Below are 26,659 nucleotides of genomic sequence, written 5' to 3' on the forward strand. Positions count from 1 at the left end.
CCCAAGACCCTGGGAAAACTGGCGCATTACTAAGGGCTGCTCTGAGGGGAAGCAGTGGAAACAAATCCATGGGAGAGCTGGAAAAATTGAAAACCAGGACCCATGGCCTGGCTTCTTACGAGTCATTCCCACAGCAAACCCCGGATTTCTCACCCACACGCCACAGATCAGCCATCCTGATCTGCTGATCCTGCTCTGTGCTCCCCAGCTGGAAAGATCATCTGGAAAAAACACCAAGCCCCCAAAACCACGGAGCATCCTTGTGCTCCCTGGCTGTGGGTGAAGCATCCATCAAGGTTACACACAGGATCCACCCCTGTGTAACCCTGGTGTGACCACACGCTCCTCTCACTGCAGGAAACATTCCACCCAAACAACTTCCACAGAAAATCACCGGGCCTTTCCTGACGAGCAGAGTGACAAAATCCTCTCGATAGCATCGCTCAGAATTCCTCAAGAGTCCCTGAAGAGGGATTAAAGGCACCACCCTGCTCCTCACCCCAAACTGCTCTGTGCCCCAGCATTGCCAGGCAGGCTCTTCCCACATCCTCCTCCCCAGCCTGCCCCAGATGTTCCTGGCAGGTTTCTGGCAGGTGAGCTGCCCTCTGCTCTGCTCTGCATTCCCAGAGGCTCTCAGAGCTGGGGGGGAAGCACCCGCTCATTGCTGTGCAAGACAAAGAAAGACACAAAGCTCTGAATTCTCCTAATCCAGGGAATTTAGGAGTACACAGCACCAGGAGGCTGTAATTCAGGGCTGGAGTATTATTATTATTGTTAATCAACCTTTTGCGGCAGCACAGATGACACGTGGAAGCTTTTTTCTTTAGATACCTCTGCTCTTTTCTTTTTCCAGCAGAAAAAGAGGAATTGTCAGTTTAAGTCCAACAATCCTGGGCACAAAAAGGACTGGGGGGGAAAGTCATTTGGTTTTTGAGGTGAGGGAGTTGCTGGTTTACCTTCTACATCTACTATTTGTCCTTCCTCAAGCCCAACTAATTCTAAAAACAACTATTCATTAATAATTCCAGTTTATGGGACTACTTACTCAGGTATTCCTAATTCACTGTGTCAGCAGCTCATGGAATTAAGTGAAATTCATTTGCCAAGACAAAAAAAAAAAAACCTTCTTTTACAAATTTGTACCAGAACAGTGACAGAAGTGAACTGCAGGAAAACACCTGAGAAGTTCAACCTGAGTCTGTATTTCAGCACACGTTTTATCTAAATTGAGATTTTCCAGGATTTACAAAGTAAGCACTTTGTGCATCCATGGAACGCATGGCCACATTCCCGAGTAGCTGAAACCTTCCCTGAGGATGCTCCACACTCAGGGCCAGCCACCTCTGGACGTTTGATAGCCCCAGCAGAGCAGAACCTGAAAGAAAAGCCACTCCAATCACGCAAGGCGCTGCAGCAGAGGGTGCCCTTGGTAATCAAGGGACAAACAAGTGAGCGGTTTTCAGGTCAGCGCAGAAGTTCTGAGCAAGCAGGGAAGCTCTGGAGGCTGCAGGTCACCCTCCGTGGCACCATGTATCTCCAACCTGGGCCTAAAGTTGGAGCAAAGCACACAGAATGAAAAGGGAAGTTCAGTCCTGCACGAGGCCACCACAGGCCTTGGAGATGCGAGTCTGAGCACAGAAAGGAACCTGCTTCTAATCGAGGCTGTCACATGAAGATACCAGCACCTCTTTTCCCCGTATCTAAAATGTCTGATGCTGTACTGCCTTCTCCTCTGCATGCTTCCTGACCATTCCTATTCCAGCAAAGAGGGAATTCTACACATCCAGCAATAAAGAGAATCCTCAGGCTTGCTTTTGCTAGTTCCACTCCTCAGAAGAGTTGTGACACTGCTGAGCCTGACCACAACCAGCACCTGAAGTCTCTAGGAAGCGCCTGTATTTATGGGGGGGAAGGAGACAGATCAGTTCTCATTCAAAATAAGTCAAAATGTGCCCTAAGACACAGAGCTAGAGACTCCTATCCTGTATCACAGTTCTGTTGAATGTAAATTGGTAATTCTTGGTAACCGACCAATTTCAGCATTTTGGCCACAAGTTTGGTTCTGATTGTTTGGTTTTTTGAGGATTTTTTTTTCCTTCTTTAGGCTGTAACACACCCCAGAACCCCCCACATGCTCCCATCTAATAAAGAACCCAAACAGCCCCAGTTCTGAAAAGGGCCAAAACCAGGCAGGAACAAACGCATCCTCAGATCCATCAAAGAAATCATTTATACCAAGGGGAAAGTCACATAACCAAAATAAACAGCAAGCCCATTGTGCGGAGCAGCCCTGCCACCGTTCCGACAACACAGACTCTATTCCAGGCTGAATCCAACATCACAAGGAAAATAAACCCAAGGTACAAACAACGTGCCCTGGCCTCCCGCTCCGTCCGGGGCACGGGGCAGAGGGATGCGGGGCTCAAGGTCACGCCGGGGGATGCGGAGAGGGGCGCGGGGCTGCCCCGTCCCGGGGCTGGCGGAGGAGGCGAGTGTGGAAGTTTATGAGCTCATCAGGATGGTTGTACCATTACATCAGAGGCAATTATAAATGGCCAAGAGCAGGGGATGGGGAGCCAATCAGATCACAGATGGGATGTCAACCTAAGACCAACTGTCTCCTGGCTTTGACAGAAGGATTTTACCTCCATAATTCAAATCCCAAACCCAAGCGATCCGCAGTCGCTGCTCCCATCGCCCAGCTCCCCGCCAGCGCTCCCGCCCCGGCCCGCGGCCCCTCCGCCCGCCCCGCGGCCCCCGCGGCCCCGCGGGCCCCTCGCGGCCCTGCCCGCCCCGCCGGACCCCGCTGCGGGCCGCGGGACCCCCCCGGGGCGGCGCCGGGGGTCGCGGGGCCGCGGGAAGGCGGCGGCGCTGCCGGGGCCACGCGTTGTCCCGGGCGCGCCCTTCGCCGCCCCGGCCCCCCGCGCCCGGCCCCGCCGGGCCCTCGCCGCCCGCCCCGACCCGCGGGCCCCCGGCAGAGCCCCCCGGGGCGGCGGGGAGCCCGGCGGCGGCGGCCCGGGAGCCCCGCACAAAGGCCGGGGAGGAGGAGGAAGGGAAGGCGGCGAGGCAGCCATTTTAGAGCGAGCGAGCAGCACAGACAATGGCAGCGCCCGGCAGCGCCGGCCCGGCGGGGGGAACCCGCGGGAGAGCCGCCGCCGCCACCCCGAGCCCCCCGAGCCCCGCGCCCCCCGCCCGGCCCCGTGCCCGGACCGCCCCCCTCCCCCGGCCCGTCCCGCGCGGCCCGGCCGGTACCTGCTGGCTCCTGCCGAGGCTCTGTCCCCCGCCGCCGCTGCTCCCGGGGCTCATGGGCGCGTGGTGGCTCCTCGGCGGGGCCCCGCCGGCCGCTGCCCAGCCCTGGCCGCTGCCCCCGCCGTACTGCGAGACCATGTCGGCGGCGCCCTTGGCGGCGGCCGCCCCGTCCTGCGGCCCGGCGCTATAGTCGCCCCCGGGGTACCCCTGGTAGGCGCGGGCGGAGCTGGGGGAGGTGAGGAGCTGGTTGAGGGTGGGGGTGGCCGTGGGCTGCGGGGTGGTGCCCCCTCCTCCCGCGCCGCCGGCGGCCGAGGGACCCATGACCCCGAAGCGCTGCTGCTGCTGCTGGAAGGCGGCGGCGGCGGCGGCGGCCGCGGGGGACTTGGCGGCCGGCGGCGCGGAGCCCCGGGGGGAGCTCAGGGCGTAGGCCTGGGGGGGAGGCGGGTAGGAGCCGGCGCTGCGCCCGGCCGCGTAGTAGGAGTTGTACTGGTGGTTGGGGAAGCCGTGCTCGGCCCCGGCGCCGTGCGAGTTCTGCGGAGGGGGCGGCCCCGCGGGGGCTCCCGCCGGCCCCGGGTAGTTCTGCTCCAGGCCCCCGCTCTGCAGCGCTGCCATGCCAGGGCTTTGTTGTCCGCCATGTTGGTGGAAGGCAGCGGCGGCGCCCCGGCCGTAGGGCTGCCCGAAGCCGTAGGCTGGCGGGGGCAAGGCGGCCGGGTGGGAAGGGGGCGGCTGCTGCTGCGGCGGCGGCTGCGGCGCCCCCACCCCGTCGCTGCCGCCGCCGCCGCCGCCACCGGGCGGCTCCGGGAGGTTATTGTTCAGGGTGGCGGCGGCGGCGGGCCTGGGGCCCGGGTTCCCGTTCGAGCTCTTCAGGTCGGACTCGGCCCCTGCGCCCCCTCCGTTGCTCTCGGCCCCGTCCTGCAGCTCCTTCCCCGACGGGCCCTCGCTCTCCGCCTGCTTCTCGCCGCGCTCCGCCGCCGCCGCCTCACCCCCCGCCTCCTCCGGGGGACAATCCCGCTGCTGCGCCTCCGCTTTCTTCAGCTCGGATGGAGCCGGGGCGCCCAGGCTGCTGGCGGCGGCGGGGGCGACCTGAGCAGCCATGATCCCCCCCCTCCCCGCCCGGCCACCCCCCCGGACCGGTCCCCCCGAGCTGCTCCCTGCCTGGCCGGCCGGCGTGAGGCCTCGCTGCTCTGCTCTCCCCGCTCAGGCGGCGGCGGGCGGCTCTTCAGGGCAGCGGGGGCTCATTCCCCCCCGGCCTGCTCGGCGAGGCGGGGAGGGCTCCGCTGGGCTGGGCTTCCCGGGGCCTGGCCCCGCTGTACCTCCTCGGTTGCAGCCGGCGGAGAAAGGGGAGGAGGAGGGAGTGGGGGGGAAGGAGGAGGAAAGGGGGGGTGGGGGGGGACCCGGGACGGGGCTCCCGGTGCGGGAGAGGCGGGAGGGAGGGAGGGGGGACACGGCGGGCGGGCGGGCGCCGTCCCCGGAGCGGGGCCGAGCGGCGGCGGGGCCGGGCTGGGCGAGCTCCGACTCTGCTCGGCCGAGCGGGCTCAGTCCGACACGAGGCTCAGCGCTGCCATTTTACCCAGCGCCGCGGCCGCCTGCCAAACCCGGAGCGGAGCGCAGCCCGGCCCGGAGCGGAGCCTCCCCCCCGTCACAAAGGAGGAGCGGGCCGGCCCCGGCCGCCGCCGGCGCGGAGCTGCCGCCCGCAAAACCCGCGGCGGATCGGCGGAGCCGGGGGCCGGGGGGCAGCGCTCCCCCGCCGGGCCGGAGCCGCCCGGGGCGATCCCCGGGGGCAGCGGGCGATGTCCCGCGGCCCGGGCGCTCCGGGGGCGTGCTGGCCGCTGGGCGGCCGCCGGCCCCGGGGTTTCTGCCCGTGTGTTACCCAAGCGCCTCTTCTTTGTCCCTAGAAATTCCATTTAGAATTAAGCCCTCTGCGAACTGTTAGCGGTTGTCATTTCCTCTCCGCTTGGCCGTGTCCCTCTGGAAAAGGCGTTGGCGGCGCGCCAGGGCTGTGACTGCACGCGCGGACAATCCAAGAAAGTCCGGCTCCCCGCTCCTGCCAAGGCGAGGGCGGTGGGCACGGAACCAGGAATTCCCAGATCCAAAACCACCTGAGCGCATCTAGACACAACACGTTGGGCAGCGGGACAGGATGCGCTGGCAGTCAGAGCCCAGCGCCGGGCTGGAGCTCCCCGCCTGTCAAGAGGTGAACTGGGAACTGGGCCATGCTCTTCTGCAACCCTTTCAGACCCAGATTCCCACCTCCTCCTCCTCCTCCATGCCGAGCCCTTGGCAGAGCGGGGAGAGGGAGGAGAGCAATGTACCTGGAGCTCTGTGCTGGACATAGCCTGGCCTGTGCCAGGGGGTCTGAACCCGCCTGCTTAACTTCAGGTGGTGCAGGGCTGCAGCAGGGCACGGGAGGGACACAAAGATGAGTTATTTGGGTTATAAACACTGAGTTCTTAGAAATCAGGACATGGATATCTGGTAAAAATGGCAGGCATGGTGTGGTTTAGGCCTGGGTCCCATGTACTGGTGTTCCTCTGGAATATGGAAATACTTAGAAAAGTGAAGTTGAAGTAAATGCAACTTTAAGATAAGAGAAAACATCAGAAAACAGTAGGTGGGGAGCCAAAAGAGACTCTGAGGTCTGAGGCTGCCATTTTAGAACATCACCACAGAACAGATAATGTGGCAGAAGTGACCCCTGTGCAGGGACAACAAACAGGGCTTGGCCCCAGCCCAGCACCCAGCAGGACACACCACAGGGAATCCCTCTGGGAGGGAGCAAACGCCAGTCCAGCGCAGGAGGAGAAGCCTGGGGCAGCAGGACTGGGTCCCTGCCAGCACCGTGTCCCTGCCGGGGATCAGGTGAATGTGTCAGCGTCTACTGACAGCAACTCAGCCCTCACACCCGTTATAAAACTTGTAATGTGAAATATTTATCATTAGAGTGCAGGTGGAGGAACAAAGGGGTTATTCCAAAGCTGGGAAGTGGGAGGGGAAGTGGGATATGGTGATAAATAGCAAAACTCTAAGTGTTTTCTAGAGCAAGGAACTGCCCCTCAGGCTCCAAACAAAGCACCTTTGCCATTTCTCAGCCTGCAAAGTTGACTGTGCAATATGGAGCAGATTCCATCCAGCAAATTGGCTGGTCAGCCTTTCTCCTCAGCTGTAAATAAACTATTAGGAAAAAATAAGTAAAAAATTATGATATTGGTATTGTGATAGTAATCAAGGCCTTCTTAAGGTTTGGAGCCCCAGTACCATGCTGAATCTCACATGGGAGGCCCTGTGGCTTTAGTGAGATATGTGTGGACCACAGAGAAGGAAAAACACCAAGATATTCTTCCTCAGAAGAGTTTGGAAACTGCAGAATGTACCAGAATGACAACTGATCTACATCCTCTTATCAGAGGAGTTATTTGATGAAATCCTGGGTTCTGGAAAGACAAAGGAGAAGAGGGGGAACACTCCTCCAGTATCAGGCTGGACTCTCAGAAGTGAATCCCAGTGTTCTGTTAATGTCCATGGTGCCCACAGCACCAGAACGCCATTCCTTGGGTGTTTCATTGGCACTAAACTTTAAAAAGCACGAACTGGAGAGAATTCTGCCATTTTATCCCAGAGCCATCTCAAGCCCCCACCTCCCCAGCCCCAAGGATAGGTCCTCTTCAGGGAGCAAAGCCCCCCCCCGTCTCACTGAGCATCACCAAAAGTTTAACCCCTTCACTCCAGGAGCCTGGGAAGCAGCTCGGGTGCGTCCAGGCAAAGATCCCGAGCTCACACCTCTCTACCTGAGTCCATCTTTTGGAACCCCCTCCAAGGAGCACTATGTCAGACTATGAAACCCGGTGTTGATAGTAATGTGAAAAGCAGCCTGGATTCCCCAGCCACCCACACAATGAGGAGACACTCACTTTACCAAATGTTTGTGAAAGCTGCAGCAGATTTTGGAATACGCCTCATCAATGAGGCCCTGGCACTTTACTCAATACTGAGGCATTCAGTGAATTCCCAGCCATGAGCACCGGGAAGCAGATGACAGCACAGTTCTTAACAACATTGCCACCTAAGAGCTGAAAATCCTCCCGCTGTCCCGGGCTGTCGCGGCCATCCACGGCACCGGCAGCGACTTTTCCCTGCGGCGCATCCTCACTTTCGGCAGCCGGAGCCGTCCCTGCTCGGCAGTGCTCCCTTGCCCGTGTCCCCGAGAGCCGAGCACGCCTCGCTCAGCCCGGCCCGGCTCCTGGCTCTCAGATAGGCTGGGAAGCAGCGCTCACATGGCACTGCAGGCCACCGCCACCGCGCTGCCTCCTCCTGACTGGAAGTCTCCTTCATGAAGGTGGCCGTGCCATTTAACCCAGCACTAAGGCAGTTTAGGAAACCTGGTCTAGATTAGAGTACTAGAAACAGGAGTAGTGTCTCTCCCCTCCACGAAAAAAAAAAAAAACGGGCTCTGCCAACTGTGTGATGGCAAATATGGACTGAATCGTTGACATGGAAACCGGACTAAAGTCAGCGCTGCCTCGGCTCAGCTCGCACACACAAGTTATCATTATCCAGCCTTTCCCTGGCTACAAACACGGACTGGATCCGGCTGCCGGAGCCGGCTGCGGCTCCCGAGATAAAGTCTGAAGGAGCGAGCGGGGCAGAGCGAGGGGAGCTGGGCAGGAGCGGATGGAGCTGTGTGAGCTGTGTGGGGATGGGGAAGGATGCTCTTCCCCCGCACCGCACCGGGCGTGCGGGGTGTGCACGCTGGACCCGAGAACAAGAGACCCATCTATTATAGTCCATGGGGCGCCCTGCAAAAGATGGAACGGAGCTGGGAGGGTTATTGGCTGTACCTCAGCTTCCCTTACAGGATTTTTGCTAAAGAAAATCACATTTCCTTTCAATGCGTTTATATTTGCCCAGCCTATTCCTTGCAGCGTTTGTTGTATCTGGGTTAAGCACTCTCCTTGTGGCTCCATCACCACTAAGACTGATATTATTTGAATTATTTGTTTGCCGGGCATCGTGCGAGACAACGCTCACTTATCCACTTCAACAAAATGCTAAAATATTGTATAATGTTGCTTTCTGGGGAGACACAATGGCTCTGCCAGGTGAAGGTAACTCTGTCCCTTTGCCGAATGCAGCAGCTCAAAGGCAGGCGTGGATTTTCCAGGGGTTTTGCTGCTTCCCACGCCAGGTTCCCCCGGGCAGGGAGCGAGCCCCGGCGAGAGCCCGCTGGTGCCATCTGACAGCGATCTGCGAAACTTTGGATGCATTTTAAGGCAGGAAAGTGGACTCGGCCTGACTCGAGGAAATGCATTATTTTAGCAGCACTGGCGAGGAGGAGGAAAAAGCGAAGCGGAGTTTGCGGAGGGGAAGGGACGCGGGAGCGCAGCCCCCGCGCATCCTGCGCGACCCCCGCGGGCCGGGGGCAGCCGGGGCTGGGGCCGCGCGTGTCCCGCGCCCCCGGCCCGCACCGAGGCACCCCAGAGGGGGAAAGCGGGACACGGCAAATTTTGGGGGCACACGTGTGCGGGTTGGGGGTGAGCGAGGACAGCAGCGCTCACCCCGCAGTGAAAGTAAGGGTGGGGGTGGAAATCAGTGATTCCAGGGAAAACTGGGGGATATCGGGAAGGGCAGGAAAACAATAGTGAAGTGCAGGGAAAGACGAACCCCGTTTATTCTGTGTACCCGGGGGTGCACCCCGGCTGCCCTCGGACAGCAGCGCTCCGGTGCGCTCGGGGAAGGAAGAGTAAATCTACTGAAAAAAAAAAATAAAAAAAAAAGAAAAAGAAAAAAAGGGCAAAAAAGAAAATCAAAACGCGGACCGGAGTTTGCAAAAACCCCTGCACTGGATCCGGAGCCAAGCTTCTGTTTTCCCTGAATCCCACCAGATTTGGGAGCTCTCGGGTGGGTTGGCAGAGAGACCACTTTCTGTTGCGAACCCCACTATGAAGAGTTAAAAAAAGGGGGGGAAAAAAGGCTTTTAAATCTGAAAAAAGAGAAAGATCTGAACTCTGGGCCTGGATTTTCCCACTGAAGGAAAACTTATTGTGTTCCAAATCCTTGGGACCTGGCGATGCCGTGCGGGAGGGGTCTGCTGCAGGTTCTCCTGTCTGGAAAAAGCTGTCCCTCGGCCTTTCCCCACCTCGGTGCCTCTTTTCAGTGGGGTGTAAAAAACACATCCCCTCCCGTGAAAATCTACCCTCCTAAAGTGTATTTTTAGAGAAGTTTGAGTTCAGGCGTCACGACTGGGGAGGGGGGTGCTGCGGGAGAGGCAGGCGCTGAGAAAGAAGGGTTTTTTTCCCCCTTTTCATCAAGCTCTCGCACTGCCATTTTCCCGAGGCAGGGAGGGAGCGAGGGAGGGAGAGCGGAGCGACAGACAGCGCTGGCGAGGAAGTTTCTCACGGCAACTGCGGGCTGGATCGGGAACGGAGCCTTTTGTTCCCGGCAAGTTCAGCAGGAGAGAGAGTTGGAGCCTGCTGGAGAGAAAAACCAGCGGAGAAATAAAATGGAGGGAAGTAGGAAGAGAGGAGAGAGAGCTGGTGCTGGGCTGAGATTAACTGCAGAGCACCGCGCTCGGGTGTGCGCGGCATTTATTTAGAAAGTTGGTGTGGTAGCCTGAGGCAGAAATCCCTCGTTAAGTGCATGGGAATGAGTGAGAGACCCAAGGACACGCAGTGCTGGGCAGGAAGTGGAATTTTCCAAGGGGTTCACATCCTTCGGTGCTCTTTTTGCCAAGATTCGCTCTCCTCGCTCGATGAAGGCTGCCTCCTAGAGACACCAGGGAAAAGGCCTTAAAAATGTGGCGTGCTCCAGGCCTGTTTAAACTGAATAATTAAAGGCTGGGCATACCCTCCCTGAGAGATTGCAGCGCGGTCTGAAGCCCAGACGCAATTTGGGGTTCTGCCCTGCCTCCCCTCCGCGTCCCTTTCTGCCCAGTGAGTGTTGAAACACGGTGCATTGTGGCCATGATCTCGGAATGGGGTGAAAAGTCACCTAAAACCCAGCCCCCCCTCGATTTAATGCTTAGACACACATCCAGTACATCCCATATTCACATCCACAATTGGTTTTGTCCCCCTGCACACGCTGCTAATCTTTCACCCCAAACCACTCGTGCTCTTTGCGTGTATGCAGACCCAGAATGTGAAATAAACTTGTCTGAATTAACCCCCAAATCGCTGACAAACACCCATCCCTTTAGCAGGCACCCAGGAAGGGGGAGCAGAACCAATCCCCTCGCTATTTGTACACTCCGTCCAGGTGGAATTAAAAAGCAAGAGCCTGATCACGAGGCGAGCGAGAATTTTTCAGCACAAGTTTTGGGTTTAGTGAGGTGTCCCGAAAATACGGTTTGATTAAAAACGTTCATCACCTTGTGCCTTCCCGGCAGGGCAGGGGAGAAGCTCCGGTGCCCTGTGAGAGCGCGGCGTGGCTGTGACAGCAGCTCAGCGAGACACCACGTGGGAAAGCCGAGCTCGGGATTTAAACGTGCTTTTCCACTCCGGCCATGAGGGAGGGAGAGCCTGAGCTGGGGGGAAATAAATAAATAATGAATGAAAAAAAGGCTTCGCGTGGAGCTCAGAAGCGACCTCTGTGGCGGCCGGGGACTGAAGTTCAAGAGCCCCGGGCTGGGAGCGCGGAGCAGATGCGGCTCGGGGAAATCCAACAGCAGCAGGAATGGAAAAGGGGGCTCGGGGGTCGGGGGTCCCACCCCCGCATCGGAGCTGGCTCCGTGTTGTGGGAGCACCCTGAGCTCCGCGGGGGACGCGGTGCCCGAGCCCTGCCCGCTCCCGGTGCCCCCGGCCCCGCCGCAAACCGCGGCCGCCGCTGCCCCGTCCCGGGGCCGGCCCCGAGCAGCCCCCGGGAGCGGCCCCGGCCCCACCGAGCTGCCCTGCCCTGCCCTGCCCGGCCGGGGGGCACCGGCCGTCCCTGTCCTGCCCTGTCCCCGTCCTGCCCTGTCCCTGTCCTGCCCTGTCCCTGTCCTGCCCTGTCCCCGTCCTGCCCTGTCCCTGTCCTGCCCTGTCCCCGTCCTGCCCTGTCCCTGTCCTGCCCGGTCCCTGTCCTGCCCTGTCCCCGTCCTGCCCTGTCCCTGTCCTGCCCGCTCCCCGTCCTGCCCTGTCCCTGTCCTGCCCTGTCCCTGTCCTGCCCGCTCCCCGTCCTGCCCGCTCCCCGTCCTGCCCTGTCCCTGTCCTGCCCTGTCCCCGTCCTGCCCGCTCCCCATCCTGCCCTGTCCCTGTCCTGCCCTGTCCCTGTCCTGCCCTGTCCCCGTCCTGCCCGCTCCCCGTCCTGCCTGGTCCCTGTCCTGCCCTGTCCCTGTCCTGCCCGCTCCCTGTCCTGCCCGGTCCGTGTCCTGCCCTGTCCCCGTCCTGCCCGCTCCCCGTCCTGCCCGCTCCCTGTCCTGCCCTGTCCCTGTCCTGCCCTGTCCCCGTCCTGCCCTGTCCCCGTCCTGCCCTGTCCCTGTCCTGCCCGCTCCCCATCCTGCCCAGTCCCGGCGTGTCCCACGGAGCCGCCCCGCACCGGGACCTCTGCGGGCCTGGGAAAGTTTAACGGGGGAACGTCAGGAAGCATCAGGCAGGAATTTCAGTGCATCCCGTGGTTTATGGTGGCGTTAACTTTTACATATTGGGAGTAATTAGCAGCGAGGCTGTTAAAAGCAGATTTAAATAACCACCCCCCTCCCCCCTTTCTCTCCTTGCCCAAAATGGTCCAAATCCGGTTTACCTCTGACTCGACCCCCACCCGGACAGAGGTGAGAGCACAAACCCCACGGTTTGTCCATGGAGGCAGGAAAACACATTAAAACCCGCATATTAATTAACAAGTCAATTAAAATAAATATAATTTTGCCATGGTTATTTTGGGTTCTGCCCCTCCCCGCCCCCCAACTTTGTTTTAGTAAAGTGGGGAAACATATACAGAAACCTTCCTTGCAGTAGATGCTTTTTTTTTTCAAACGGAGCCCAGATGCTGGTCAGGATTAAGGTTACACCAAACACATTCTACATTGCCATTTTCCAAACAGAATAAAGCAGATGGAAAAGATGGAAGAGGATAAAGCAGGAACGGAGCAGCAGTGAAAACTGCAAGCCCTGCACTAACGCTGAGAGGAGTGAGCTGGGATGCCAGGAGAGGCAGAAAGAAAGCAAGCAGGCATAGCGCCGCTGCATATCACATTCCTCACAGTTAAAATGAGTATCTTTAATTAAACAGCTGTCAGAATTTGGGCTTTAAACCTTATATTTAAAAGCGGAGAAGGAAATTGAGCTGCAGCTGATCACCGCGTCTCCTCAGGGCTCAGTCCTGGGAGATGTGAAAGCCACTGGCCGGGGGCCATCAGAGTACTTAAGTCTCTACGTAATTTTAAACATCAGCAGCCCCGGTGATTTTAAGGATCTACTCCCTTAAAGTTAGCCATGCACTCAGCACTTTACAGGATCCGCCCAGCACACTCAGAGCAGCTCTGAGCTCCAGGACATGAGTATCTGCACATCTGAGAAACAAAGAAGATCCTCTTTTCAATAGGTTAAACATTTCTGCTATATTTCTAAGAGACACCAGTTCGTCCATACTGGGAAATTGGATCAGACTGGAATAAAATCTCAAGGGGAAGTTAGCAGAATCTGTGCTTATTTGCAAAATATCACCATTTGGCAAATTCAGATCTTAGGTGAAATTCTACAATAGTGGTTTACTCAGCACCGTGACTCAGTTACATGATGTGCTTTGAAATTCTCCTGCAGAAACTGACTTTAGGAGATTTTGTTGGTATTATATCGACACACACGACACAGAGAAGGAGCACACAAACTATTAAATATTCATGCCATGGGGAGAACACTTAGTAACGTCCCTTCATTCCAGCTGTACAAAGGCAGGCACAAATAACTGCTGAAAAAATGAACAACCCAAAACAATCGCAACATTCCACATCAACACGGCGGCGTTGAGCAGCTTGCAAACACTGGCCAAGAAAGGGTCAAGCAGTAATTGTCCTTATCTACCTTTCAGCAGCCTCACATAAACGGTAATTCCAATCTGAATTCTGTAATTCTGTAATCAGCCCCCCCGCCCCGGGAGTGTTGGGACTTCCCACACGCTCAGGGTCCCTGTGTGGGGATGGATTTTCTGCTCCAGGCCTCCACCCCTGGAGCTCACATGGCCTGAAGTCACCTTCTGAACGTCACAAGTAGGGACCTTGGTGACATTTACTCACAAACAAAAATTCAAACACGTTCTGACCAGCTTTGCTGGAACTTTCAGAGTTCAGCTCTGGGACTGTGAAATGAGGTCATTTTTATCTATCAGTTATCTCTGCCTTGAGAGAGGCCCGTGATCACACCTCAGCAACAGCACTGCTGGTAGAGCCTGGGATATCACACACATTTTTCACTAAAACAAAAGCATTGGCCTGAGCTTCCTCTGTAAAACTGAGCTCCAGACATACTGAAGAATTGTAAAAATGACATAATTTTCAAATATTCATGAAAGTATTGAGTATATCTGGCAAAAAACCAAAAACCCAGTCCAAATTCAAACATGCAACGGTTGTTGCTTGCATCCCAATCTTTAGATTTAGATCCTGAGTGAAACGTGATCAGAAGGAGTCAGAGTCATTACAGCTGTCAGAAAAAGGTGCAATTAACAGTATTATGAAACAAAGTATTTTAAAAGATTACTTTCCCGGCTTCAGGAAACATAGTTACTGACCTCGGGCTTTCCTGGGTTCCTGCAGTCCCTGGGGGCACTGCAGCCCTCCCTGCCCAGCCCGACCCTTTGCAATCACTGCCTAAACATTGCTTCACCTACCTTGTCTATTTTTAGGGAGTATTTTGTGCAGGACTGCCTCATACATGTGTGCAGAGTGCCCAGCACGCTTCGTGTTCTGTGTAAACACAGGGCTGAGAGCAGTAAATAATGCTGAGGCAGCAGCAGGAGCAGAACTTCTGCAGGGCAGTGATGAGCCACGGGCTGCAAGGAGCCCCTGGCACTTATCAGCATCCCACAGGATAACGGAGCCCTGGATTCAGCTATCATTGCTCAAGAAACTGCTCATTATCATTATGCTTTAAAGAACTCTTAAAATACTCCAAATTTTTTTTTTACCTGTTAAATAGCCACAGCACAGCAACTTTCTTTAAAAATAAAAAACAAAAAGAACAAACCAAAACAGCCACCAATAAACAAAACCCAACCCAAACACGAAGCACTACAGCTGAGTTGTGATGCAAATGAGTGAATTCATTTCCACCACTTCTAGAGGTACAAAAATAATCTAAATTTGACATCCTATTATGGGGAAAAAGGAAAAAACCCAGCCCAAAATCAAGGCAAAGATGGTGAAACTAATGTCCAAACAACGAGAGGCTAATTAACCTGACCTCAGTGAGATGCAAAACTGAAATTATTCTTCCTCAGGAGGGGGAAAAGATGTTGAGGAAAGTAAAGAGATAAAGTACAACAAAGGTTGCAATAATGGCAAAGCTGATGTCTTTCTTTGATAGGGCAGTAAATTTTTCTGGGTAAAGGAAGACAGAGCAGATCTCATCCATCCCCAAACCAGTAAAGTGTTTGGTCTGGCGCATCATGTAAAAACACCAGTTACATTGGAAAATATGAAGGTCAGTGCAAGAGAAGCTTTGTGGGTGAAAAATGACTAAAAATCCAGAGCTGGATTGTGCTGAAATGGGAAGTTCTGGGCTAGAGATGCTGTTGATGGGCTTTAAGTGACACGAGCACAAGGAACTGAAAGAGTGCGAATGCAGGTGGTGACTGACAACATGCAAAGGCACCAGTCAGGAGACTGGAATATCCTGAATGAAGACCTGGATGAGGTTCTGGAACAGCACAGGAATCCTGAGGAATGGGCTGGTGGAATGCAGTAATGAGATTAATGCAAATCACAAGGCTGTTCACAGGGGGGCTGACAGCCAAACTCCTCTAACCTGGGAATTCAGCACGGCTGGGGAAGGATGGAGACTCAGGAGCGTTATTTAGTCACAGAAACCAAGGTGACAAATGGGATCTAAAGACCAGGTAAGGCACATCCAGATGTTATGGCAACAGCTCTCTTACAGAATTTTGGGTACAGTTTCTATTCAAGAATGACACATGATAACTGGAATAATCACAGAAAAAGCTCCCTGAGCTGGTTACAAGAGCAAGGAATCTGTCAGGAGAGAAGAGTGAAGCTTCCTTTCAGCAAACTCCAACAAAGAGAGGGGTGATAGGGTGAGTTTGTATACACAGACTATGGCTTGAAGACAGTATTTGAACTCCAGGTTATGTTGGCAATAAATACATATCTAAAGGCCTGAGTACAATTAAAATGATTGCTAGAATAGGGTGTCTAATTATTAGAAAAACTAGATTTTAAAGAATTTTTCTTTCCTCTGGGGGAATATAGACCCAGTGGAGAACTTTGACAGTTTTGTCATTATTTTCCCCACTTTTAATCAGTGAAATGAGAAGAAAATCTCTGCAATATTGTGAAGATTCATTAATGGTGGTTAAAAAGTATTCAGACACTGTAGTGATAAGTGTAACAAAAATCCATTACAATTAGTAATTCTGTACTTACTGCAGCACCTGAATTATATGCAATAAATAAAATATGGAAGCAAACATCAAATAACAAGGATAAAAGAAAACTCTGAATGAGACAAGAGTTTGAGAAGGCAGGGTGTATGATTTGATTTATAATTAGAGTTTGCATCATGGCGCAAAGAACTGGATTAGGGTGGGCAAAAGTGTAAGAAGCACAGACAGGGGAACTGAGCACCCTGCTCGGCTCCCTGGGAAATTCATGTGGGTCCCAGAGCGTGAAGAAGCCTGGAGCAGAGGGTGAATGAATGTGGGCCTGGAGCACACCCCAGCTCAGCACATTCCCTGTGGCAGGCAGTGCTTGGAGGACCCAGCACTGACCCTGGTGTGGCCAGGCCTGCACACAGCGTCACTGTCACCGCAGGGAGCTCTCCAAGGAGAGACATTTCCACAGGAACAGCTTCCAAAATCCCAGAGCACCTCCCAGAACACCAGAAAGGCTCACACCACAGGCCTGCTTTTCCTGAAGTCTTTCTGTTTCCATCACAAGGAACCACCAGGAGCATGTAGCACCATTTCTCTCATCTCACATCTCTTCCCCTCTCCACACAAAATGTACCTGCTTTAGCAAAACAGCAACAAACAGGGCTGCCCTTCTGGGGTCTCCTGTCCCAGGCACCTGCCCACTGGAGATGCTTTCCATGCCCCTCTTCCGAGCTTCCTTGGCTCTGCCATCTCTTCCCCTTCCCATAAACACCAACGCACACAATCATGGAGCAAAAAAGCATCTTGTGCTGGGGGGTTTCCTCCTTTTTCCTTTACCTTTTTGTTTTTCTCAGTGTTCTCACCAGAGGATACCTCACAAGCACAAAAGATCATATATATACATTAAAATAAGATCCCATGACAATATTCTTGACAAAAACACCAGAGACTTCAGTTAGAAATAATCAGAAATCTGCTCTTCCACAGGTGGCAATGGGCTTCTGCACGTTAAGGGATGTTTAAATGGATTTACCACTTTCTTCTTCATGAACCTTGCAGCCTTTCAGAAAAGAAGTTGCACAGGGAAAAAAACAATGGATGTCAGGAGAAAAGGAGTAGTCATTTGTCAGGTTGACCCACAGAATCCCCAAATTCCTGAGAATTCCCTGTCAACACACTGTGAAAAATAACATACAGCTGAGTAGCAGAACACCTCTCTGTGGGATAACTGCCCAGAATATCTTGAGAGGTAAATTAATACAAGAAAGAACCAAGCACTGTGCACCCGATTAACAGTGAAAATACCTGAAATCAGCATAACAAAGTGGGGTGAGTGCACTTGTGCTCAGGATGGTTAAACAGCTGTAATTAGATCAAACAAACTAGATTGATGTATCATCCATTTGTAGCTGTGGCCTCAGAAGGCAGGTCAGGAGCTAAGTTCAGTAAAACAGTTTTAGTGCTGCAGCTTTTATCTAACAAGGCACAGCCACACACTCAGTCCAAAGTAAATACTGCTCAGGAGAACTGCTGAATTCCAAAGAAAGAGAGTTTCTAGAGAAGGTGCTGCTCCTCAACAACAACCTTAACTTTTGTCAGTAATGAAACTCTCCTCATGAATTCAATAATAGACTCTTTGGATAAACACTGCTCAGGATTTTGGTTACAAATTCATTCAAGGCATTTGAAGGTCTTTATTGAGTTGCTTCCCATTCACTTAAAGTGTCTGCACAAAATGGGTGAATTCTAATTTGCTTTGTTCTTTCAGAACCTTTAAATTAAATTTTAAGAAAATAATGTAAAACAACACTGAATGAAATATGGTCAGTACATTTCAGAGATGAGCAAAACATAAAGTAGCAGATGGTAGGAAGAGGATATATGTGAAGAAATGTAAATAGCAGGGAACCTCACCACATCAAAGACGTGAGGCAGAACTGCAAGACCCCTGGGAGAGCTGAGGAGAAGCAGAAACCACTGAGCTGAGAGGTATCAGCCTTTCCTTGCTCAGAAATGACACAACACCAACGGGAAGCTCCAGTCTGGTAGAGGGACCCCTCGTAAGTGAGGTGAGATTGCTGTGAAGGGTCCTTAGAGTGAGTATGGGAGGAAGGGAGGAAACAAGGACAGGTGCCAACAAATGTATTTATCAAACACTCTTGGAATAGGAAAGATACCAACTCTACAGAGCTGTAGGCAATGAAGACATTATAAAGGAGCTAACAGTAGAAAATGACCTTATATTGAAGACAAATGAGATGAATTGTTTGAGTTAGGCAGGAGCCCAAGCAAAGAGAGGCTAATACTGTTAGAGAAGCTACCGAATATCAGGGGATGTTTAAGGGTGAAGGGAGGCACCCTTGAGGAGCAGGGCCCAGCTGATAACTGCAAATTCAGCTGAAGGAATAGCTGCAAAATGGTCACCATTCTAAACATTTGTATTTCAAATAGTTGGTAAGTACATTCCCACAGCAGCACTCCAAACCTCATGGAGCCTAAATCACAAGTACTCCCATTTTGTATCTTCTTCTGCCCCAAGCTCCATTTGTCTGGGTGATTTATGAGGTGAGCTCTGGCTGCACAAGGCTTCTCTCCTTCTGAATGGAGGAACAATTCAGATAAGGAACAAATCTCTTCTGAGTGAATAGAGGAAACTGGACTTAACTGCATTGACTAAGGTATTTATTGTACATCTAGGCCAGAGGAAGCTTAGCACTTTTAATACATATAAAACTGCAGAGAGCTGCTAGGAAGAGCAGAAACCAAACAAAACAGATTCACAAGTTCCTTAATTATTTAAATTAAGCCACTGAAGTAACAGGAAAGAAAGAGCAACAGATATCTATCAATTCCAGTGGCTGATTCCAGCCACCCACAGGAACGGAGGAGCAGTTGGCTCTGTGTCCCCTCAGGCACCCTCAGGCTGAGGAACAGCCAAATTGTAATCACATAACCTCCAACGGGCAGTGCTTTCGTGGCTGTTGATTCCATAAATTGTCTTGAGGTTCCTTGTCATGGAAGACATTGGATATAATTACAGACAAAAAAAAAAAAAAAAAACTACAGGCCTGGTCCTGGGCAAGGTGCTTTGGCAACTCAGCAGCTCAGGGGATCATCAGCTCTTTGTAGACAGGAGCCCAATGCTAAGAGACAAACTGCAAGAAATAAATATCTGTGGTACCACTCCAACTTACCAGTTCAGAACAGACACACACAAAATTCCTGAGAGGCAATGAAACCACAGAATTAAAATTTTAAGTGCAAACCCCAACATTAAGTCATCCATTTGCAATTGTTGGTGGTGAATCCATCTACTCCAGATGGGAAGAGGTCACTCTCTTCTTTTTCCAGGGCAAGTCTATGAATAATTTGAGTGATTAAAGCTCAAATCAGGGGTGAAAATGAAAGACTGGGAATGCACGTGGAAAAGAAACCACACTCACAAAGAGAGCCTCACTCAGCTTTCATTCTGGAATCAGGAAAGGCCCCTTCCATTTCTGTCCTGCCACAAAATACAGGTGAGCTCGTACATTTTTTTCCTGAAGAGTTGTCACTTTTAAAGGCACATTGAAATCTTATTTTTACTTTTTAGGTCTCCCTTCCTCTATTGGAGATGACCTAAATTTTGAGCTGAAGCACTCACAGCATCCTCGCTTGGAATAGAAAACAACAGCAAAAAAACATCAGGCTGTGAAAAGAGGCAAAATAATAGGAGGGAAAATTACAGTGAAGTCCTCCCTGAATAAGAGGAGGTCACAAAGGCTGCAGAAATAGAAGCTGAAGTGGTGCTATCCTGAGCCAGGGGACACAAAGTGGTTGCATTTACAGCCCAGGCAGGGGACAGGTGGGCAGGATGTGAATGGAAGCCAACGGCCGCAGTTCTGGGAATACCCAACAGCTCTCAGCATCCCCTTCAAACACTGCTCGGGGAAGAAATGTCACACACACAAACTCCAAGAGCCTGCTGCTGTCACAAAAAACCCTACAGAAACCCGAGTGCTTTCTAGGACTGCTCAAATAGAACCAGACAGCTACAGAAAGGGGGAGAGGCAATATTTTATATGTTAAATAGAAAAATGTATGGGAGCACATATAGAGCCCAATAGTCAGCAGTAGAGACTCCTGAACATTCATGCAGCTCATCCTTAACAAAACAAACCCCAAAATGTACTTGCAGATACATTGATTTTGTTTTATTTTATCATCTTAAACAGACAGCAGAAACTGAGATTATAATCTGTGCCTTTTTAAAATTCCATTCAACAGATGTTCATAAACAGACTTGAGCCAAATTTCAGGTCCCCAAAAGGATATTCAGCCTGAGAACTTTTACAAATGAGTGGTAAAGTCCCACTTTTCCCCTTGTAATCATTGCTTTTCTGAGACACTAAATCCTCTCTTAGCCTCATTACAAGTTCCCACCAGCATAAAATGTATTTTTCATTTCCATTTCCTATAGTATTGTTTTCCAAAAATGGCATTTCCCAGCACAAGACAACTCTCCTTCACTCCTTTTTATGTCACCTCCTCAATACCAAAGGATTGTCTCAGTGACAAGGCTCTGTTCTTCTAAAAAGATGAAAAAAATCCAAGTGGTACTAATAAATATTTACTTAATGTAAAGAAAAGGGAATTCAACACTTAAGGATGAAAATTACAGGGGAAAAAAAAGGTGTTTGGAAAGGCAAGGCTCTAAGAAGTTCAGTGCTGTTTATGAGAACGACTGCTCAATGGCTCCTTCTGGGACACAGTGAGATGACTTCTTTAAAAGTATGGTCTAGAAATACCCCCAAATCACTGAAATTATAAGTCACCCGAGTATTTCAGCTGCAATACAAAATTAAGAAATATCAGGACACATAATGAAAATGGTGGAATGAAACCAGCATTGCACTGACTTGTCTATGTTAAAAGGGGAAGGGGGGGCTGAAGTGAAAGGCTTTATTTTTACTTAATTACTCTCAGTGCTCCCTGGGGACTCCTTCCAAAGCGTATTTTGTATTTGGACCTAAATGCAAGCAGGATTCAGCCTTGATCTTATTCCTTATGACAATAGGTTTCTTAAATTAGAAGTCCCACAACTGGAATGTTGACACTACTGCTGGCTCCTCCAGCACCTCCGAGTCCCCCCTGTGCTATGAATCCATTAACCCGGGAAGCACTGAGAACAGGGGACCACAGACTGTTCAAAATTTAAAAATCCATCCACAAAACAATACTTCGTGAGCTTGCAGCATCTTTCATCCATGTATGTGGAAATGGGAAGTCTCAAAATAGTTAAAAAAAAAAAAAAAAAGAAATCAACAAACCCACCTAACTTCAAGGTATTCTGAAATGAGAACATATTAATTGAGTGAGCATCCACCTGTGATGCGATTTAAGACTCTCCTACTGCAGCATTTCACACATATTCAATCCACCTTCTGGTTACAGCGTGCAAGTTTATGTATGCTATGTAGAAGGAACAGCAGAGCTGGTTAAAGATTTTCTCTTGCTTCACATACTCTGCAAGCTTCTCATTAACTCATACATGACTTTAATCAGGGCTGAAGCACACACTTCCTTCAGCATGCAGCAGAACTGAGCTGGGGAAAAAAATCCTCCATAAAATATTATTCTAACCATGAATTAATAAAGAGAAGGGCAACGTTTTCCTAAAGTGGCTGCCGATTCTCATCTGTAAAGGGTTAAACCGACCTTCGCTGATCCAGAAGAGGTAATAAAATAGAACTTTAAGGACAAAAATGGAGCACTTCAAGAGATTATTATGAAGAGCCACATTCAAGAACACAAAACCTTATTCTTAAAGCACAGATGCTTCTGAAACAAGAGATCGCACGTTTTTAACAGCACATTGCCAACCGCTTATAATGAATAAGCAAAACGAGGGAATCAGGGTGTTTTTTTTCATTTTTCCTTGGAGCTCAGAGGGAAGGGGCATTCATGGATGTGGTAGCAGAGCCAGCTCCGCACTTCTGCAGGGCTGTGGAGCTGGTGCTGGTCGGTGTGTGGGGGGAGAAAACAGAGTAAAACCTGAGAAAAACCCATCAGAGCTCCTGTCCTCCCCTTCCAGCGTTAATGGGAGGGATACGAGTCCATGGGAGCTGCAGTGGGGGATGGTGCTGGCGGAGGGGGTGGGGAGAACCGAGCGAGGCCTTACAACCATCAGCAGCTCTTGTTCTTGTTCCTTTCAGCCTTAGCAGGAGGATGTGAAGCTCATGGAGCCGGCAGCGGGATGGGGGGGGAAGCAGCGCAGGATCATAGTTTAGCTTTTGTCCTTTCTCCGCAGGGTTAATAGGAGGACACGAGTGTCACCGGGATAAGGGCAGGGCCGGGGGGGCACGGCGGGGATCGCAGCTCCCCGCAGGGCTCCCGGCAGCGTGTGCTGGGATTTGTGGGGTCCTGTGCGAAGTCACAACACCCGCGGGCGAGGGGTGTGGGGGGGGAACACGGGGCAAACTTCCCTCAACGTGGCGGCTCCGCTTATCCAGCACGGCGAGCCCGGGGTGCCCCGCGGGGTGGGGCGAGCCCCGGCCTTATCTGTGGGGCGCAGGGAGCGCGGCTCCGCGGCCGCGGGCAGGGAGGCAGCGAGGGAGGGAGAGCCCAGGTGCGCTGACAGAGGGAAGGGGGGCACAGGCGGCCCCGCGGCCGCTCTGAGGGCGCTCCCTGCCCGCAGCGGGAGCGCGGGGCTGAGGCGCGACCCCGGCCCCAAAACAGGGGAAAGTTTCCCCAAACTTTGGCGCGGGGGTCCCGTCCCCCCTCAGCGAACCCCTCACGGTGCCCCCCCCTCAGCGGCTGTTCCCGCCCCTGCCGCAGGGGGAGGGGGGCGCTGTTCCCGGCTCCGCGCCGCGTTTTCCCGCTCACCCCCCGCTCCCCGCGCCTCCTCACTCCTCCGCGCCTCCGGATCCCTCCGCCGCAGCCGGCGCTGGGGCTTTTTCACCTACCCCACCCCCACCGCTTCATCCCGATTATCCCGCCCGCAGCTGCGGGGAGGATGCAGGAAGGGAAACGCTTCTCCCACCCTGTTCCTGCAACGGGGTCCTGGCGTCAGGGACCGCGGGACGGAGCCTTTGCTGAGTGAGGGAGAAGAGGCGGTTGGGACTACTTGGCGTTCCTGCCACGGCCTCGGCGGAAGGAGCGCGCTTGAGCGAGAGGCTGTGCAGTACTGCGGCTCTCCTCAGCGCTTCCTGGAAACTCCCGCTTAGGAGCGAGGGGGGGCGGGAGCGAAAGAGTCCCAGGCCGGGAATGGGAGGGGGGCAGGGCACAGCCCCCTCCCCGTGCCCGGACGCCCCCCGAGCCCGCTGACACCCCTCAGGCCGACGCTTACCGCCTCTTCCTGTGCAGATGGAGTAGGGAGAAGTCAGGGATAAACTCCCTCGTAACAGCCGTGCGGGGTGGTGGGGGCTGAACCCCTTTTCCCCTCACAGCCTGGGGTCTGGAAGAGCAGACTCCCCCTTTCCCCTCACAAACTGGGGTCTGGAAGAGCAGACTCCCCTTTTCCCCTCACAACCTGGGGTCTGGAAGAGCAGACTCCCCTTTTCCCCTCACAACCTGGGGTCTGGAAGAGCAGACTCCCCTTTTCCCCTCACAACCTGGGGTCCGGAAGAGCAGACTCGCCCCTTTCCCCTCACATCCCGGGGTGTGGAGGAAAGACCCCAATTTTTTTCCTCACAAGCTGGGAGCGTCTCTCTACCCCCAAAACTGAGGGCTGGGGAGCGGGGGAACGCAACGGGGTGGGGTGGGGGAAAAGTGCCCGGCATGGCCAGGGGACAGGGGGAAGAGATCCCCCAAAAAGAGCCCCTTTTCCCCCGAGTTCCTTGGGATGGGGGCGATCCCTGGATCCGGGGCCCTGGGAGCGGGCTGAGGTGGCGCGGGGGAGGGGAGGCCGGGCTGGTAAATGCAAAACGCTGGTACAGAAGCGTTTTAGCACAATCGGGCTGGAAAGCTCCGACTGCAACGGGCTGAGAACAAAAAAAAAAAAAAAAAAAGAAAAAAAAAAAAAGAAAAAAAAAAGAAAAACGTGAAAAGGCTCCTTTGCTGCCCTCTGCCTGCCGAGGCTGCGGGGGAGCCCGGCCGCCTCCGAGGCTGGCGAAGGGCTGACATTGCCTGAGTGAAAAAGACGGAGGAATCCGGGCCAATTCACACACCTGTGGTGCTTCCACAGAATCAGTTCGGTTGGAAAAGACCTCTGAGATCACCGAGTGCAACCCTTCCTGGCTCTGGATACACTGGGTTATCCTTTTTCCCACGTGTGGACGTGCTCCTGTTCACCTCACTTTTGCACAACTTCAGTAGAGGTAAAACTCCTTCCCGTTAGACTAGGCTGAAGAATATCTCAAGCCCAAGAGGCTTTTGGGGTCTGCACTTTAATACTTGAATTATTTAATGACACAATAGTACAAATGCCTAACACATGTAAGCCACAGAAAAGAAAAAAAAAAAAGAAAAAAAGTGGAAAAAACCAGGAGGGTAGAGTGAGTATGCTGATAAATGCCTGTGATACACAAACATGGGCAGTAAATACCGTGTGGTTCATTAGATACCGGCTGGGGTGATCCTGCCCTGCACTTAAAGGCCTCTCACTTCCTCTGCCTTCTCCAGATTGGTGCCTCGTACCAGCTCCTGTCCAGCTCTGCTGGTTTCCAGTTTGCCCCCCTTTAAATGTGGAGCTGTTGATCCTTTCTGGTGTTACAATGCAACTCTTTGATGCCCAAAGCCCCTTCCTCTACTGAATCCACAAGTTTCAGGGATGCTGGGACTACACAGGAAAGGCAGGCAACATGTAATGAAATTATGTGGAAGAGAAAGGTCCATTAGAACAAGGAGATACCCATAAATCCTGTTAGCAGCCAAGTATTTCCATAGAAATTTCCTGATTTTAGATGCCCAGCACCTTTCCTATCCATTTCCTTAACACCATTCCTAAATCCCTACGTGGCTTCATTTACAAACCTAAACCCCAAATGTAAATTGATGGGGGAGGATCTCTTTGAACTCCTGTGTCCTTGGGTTTTAGCTCTAAATTCCGTAGTTCAGGGTCTACTGGAAAGGGCAGCCTCCAGCTCTTGGACCAGGAATCATCTCTTGGCTTTAGACTCCTCCAGCACTGCTCAGTTAAAGATGAGCTGTGTTAAAATCTTTTAGTTATGCGCTCTTTGTTGAACTTTTATTCCTTTGCTCTTTGTACCCCAGTCAGTGCAGAACAGCTTGTAAATGCATGGATTTATTCTGTCAGCCTCACACTGCTTCCCTTAAACATCAAAATATTAAAACACAAAAGCTCCCCGATTACTCATCAGCAGATCGGTGACTTTGCACACACTCAGCTTTCTCTGGAGTAAATTAAAACAACTCCTTCAAAAATTTTGAGCTGAGGTGGATTGTTTCCAGATTCCCAGGAACTGTGAGGGACAATGTGCCCAACACCAGGATCCTCAGAGCGGCTGCAAAAGGTAAAGATACATCTTGGGTCCTGCAATTAAGTCCAAATTAATTATTCTGGATTCATTTTGCTCAGTTAATGATGTTAATTGCCTGCCTGGCAGACTGTTTAGAATTTGGAACCATTTAATGACTGCTACATAAGGATTTTGCAGTTGGGAGTGATTTTTTGATAACAGATCCAATACAAATCCCTGTCCTGCCTCCCAGTTGTGTTGGCTCCCCAGTGCCAGGTGGAAGGGCAGTGCTGCTTGGTTTGCAATTGTGCTTTAAGTGATTACTAGATCCAGGCAGTATTTATACCTGCGTTTTTAACGTTCTGGCTGACAACATTTCGTATTTTTAAACTCATTCAAGTAACTCAATCCTAAGCAGACATTCTACTGAATCCAGAACAGCAGAATCCAGTAAAAAAGGTGTTAGTTTAATAAAGCTGGGCACATTTTAACCAGGGAAAGCTGGGTTTATGGGCCCAGAGTACTTGGGACTCGGTGCATTTGAAGCGGTATCACTGAAAGGCAGTGCAGGGGACGCTGCTTTCCAGCTTCCCAGCCTTCTGCCAGGTCTCTGGCACAGGATGAGAGAAGTTTACAGGAGTTCCCTAAATGGGAAAGGAAAGTCATTTAAACAGTATAGTTGTGAATCAGAGGCTGAGGGAACGTTGTCATGTGAAGGGAATCCCTCTGTTAAGGAGAGAATCGCTCCTGTGCCTCTGTGCTCAAGTGGAAGCCCCAGCAACGCTGCTGCCCAGTCACAACTCCCACGTATGAGGTAGAGATTGCAGGGAGATTATCCAGCCAAAGCAAACACGCTGGAGGAGTCAGGCAGGTGCTTTTGGAGGAGGAGGGTGTTTCAAACACACTCCTCAGCCCTCCACATGACCTGTCTGGCATCCAGCAAGGCTGAGTTAGTCCTAAGGCCAAAGGAGTAAAATGCAGGTAGAAGATAGAGGTGTCTCCTCTCCATGGCTGCCACAGAGAGAGAGCACAAGATAGCAATGAAATTTCCAAGGCATCATGCTCATTTTTCATCAAACACCCATTAGTAAAATTGTTTTCTTTGCTTTTGACAAATCAGTTCAAGCCCACACACATCCTGCAGGATACATTACACTGGGGGCTTGAGCCTCTTTCATTTCCCAAACAGCTCTGTCACCCTGTTAGTGATCGTCTACCAAAGCACTCCATTGCACATCCCTCATGACACAATAATTCCTAATATTTATACCCTTTGTAATGAATGGAAGATGCATTGATGTAGAAGCCAGATACAGCATAAATATCAACAGAAGTGGCTGAACTTGATTCACATTTTCTGGTGCTGTGCCCTCTTACAAATCTTTTTGCTGTTGTCCTGGCCTCAACAGATTTAGAATGGTATTTCAAAGACCACTGATGACACCATTCAGTAGCTGGCAAGACAAAGAATTCATGGATGGAGTTAATAAGGGAGA

General features: G+C 52.2%; 1 protein-coding gene and 1 long non-coding RNA gene across 3 annotated transcripts in view; both read right to left on the bottom strand.

Moving 5' to 3' along the window:
• ARID1A (AT-rich interaction domain 1A) overlaps positions 1 to 4,855 on the bottom strand; it is a 54,734-nt gene extending 49,879 nt beyond the window's left edge. For both annotated transcript variants that reach the window (XM_071453392.1, XM_071453391.1), the window contains exon 1: positions 3,253 to 4,855. In XM_071453392.1, the coding sequence (XP_071309493.1) occupies positions 3,253 to 4,344 (1,092 nt within the window). In that variant the 5' untranslated portion in view covers positions 4,345 to 4,855. The remainder of the gene's footprint in view (positions 1 to 3,252) is intronic.
• A 4,901-nt stretch (positions 4,856 to 9,756) lies between these two features.
• Positions 9,757 to 22,488, bottom strand: LOC139603016 (uncharacterized). The gene is made up of 3 exons (XR_011683540.1): positions 21,926 to 22,488; positions 10,613 to 10,768; positions 9,757 to 10,008 (listed from the first exon to the last, which is right to left on the bottom strand). It is a non-coding gene; the product is annotated as an uncharacterized lncRNA (long non-coding RNA).
• Between the last annotated feature and the right edge of the window lie 4,171 nt (positions 22,489 to 26,659).

The sequence above is a fragment of the Agelaius tricolor genome, unplaced genomic scaffold (genome assembly GCF_023055355.1).
Source record: "Agelaius tricolor isolate 1412-34295 unplaced genomic scaffold, bAgeTri1.0.p SCAF_36, whole genome shotgun sequence".
Lineage (NCBI taxonomy): Eukaryota > Metazoa > Chordata > Aves > Passeriformes > Icteridae > Agelaius > Agelaius tricolor.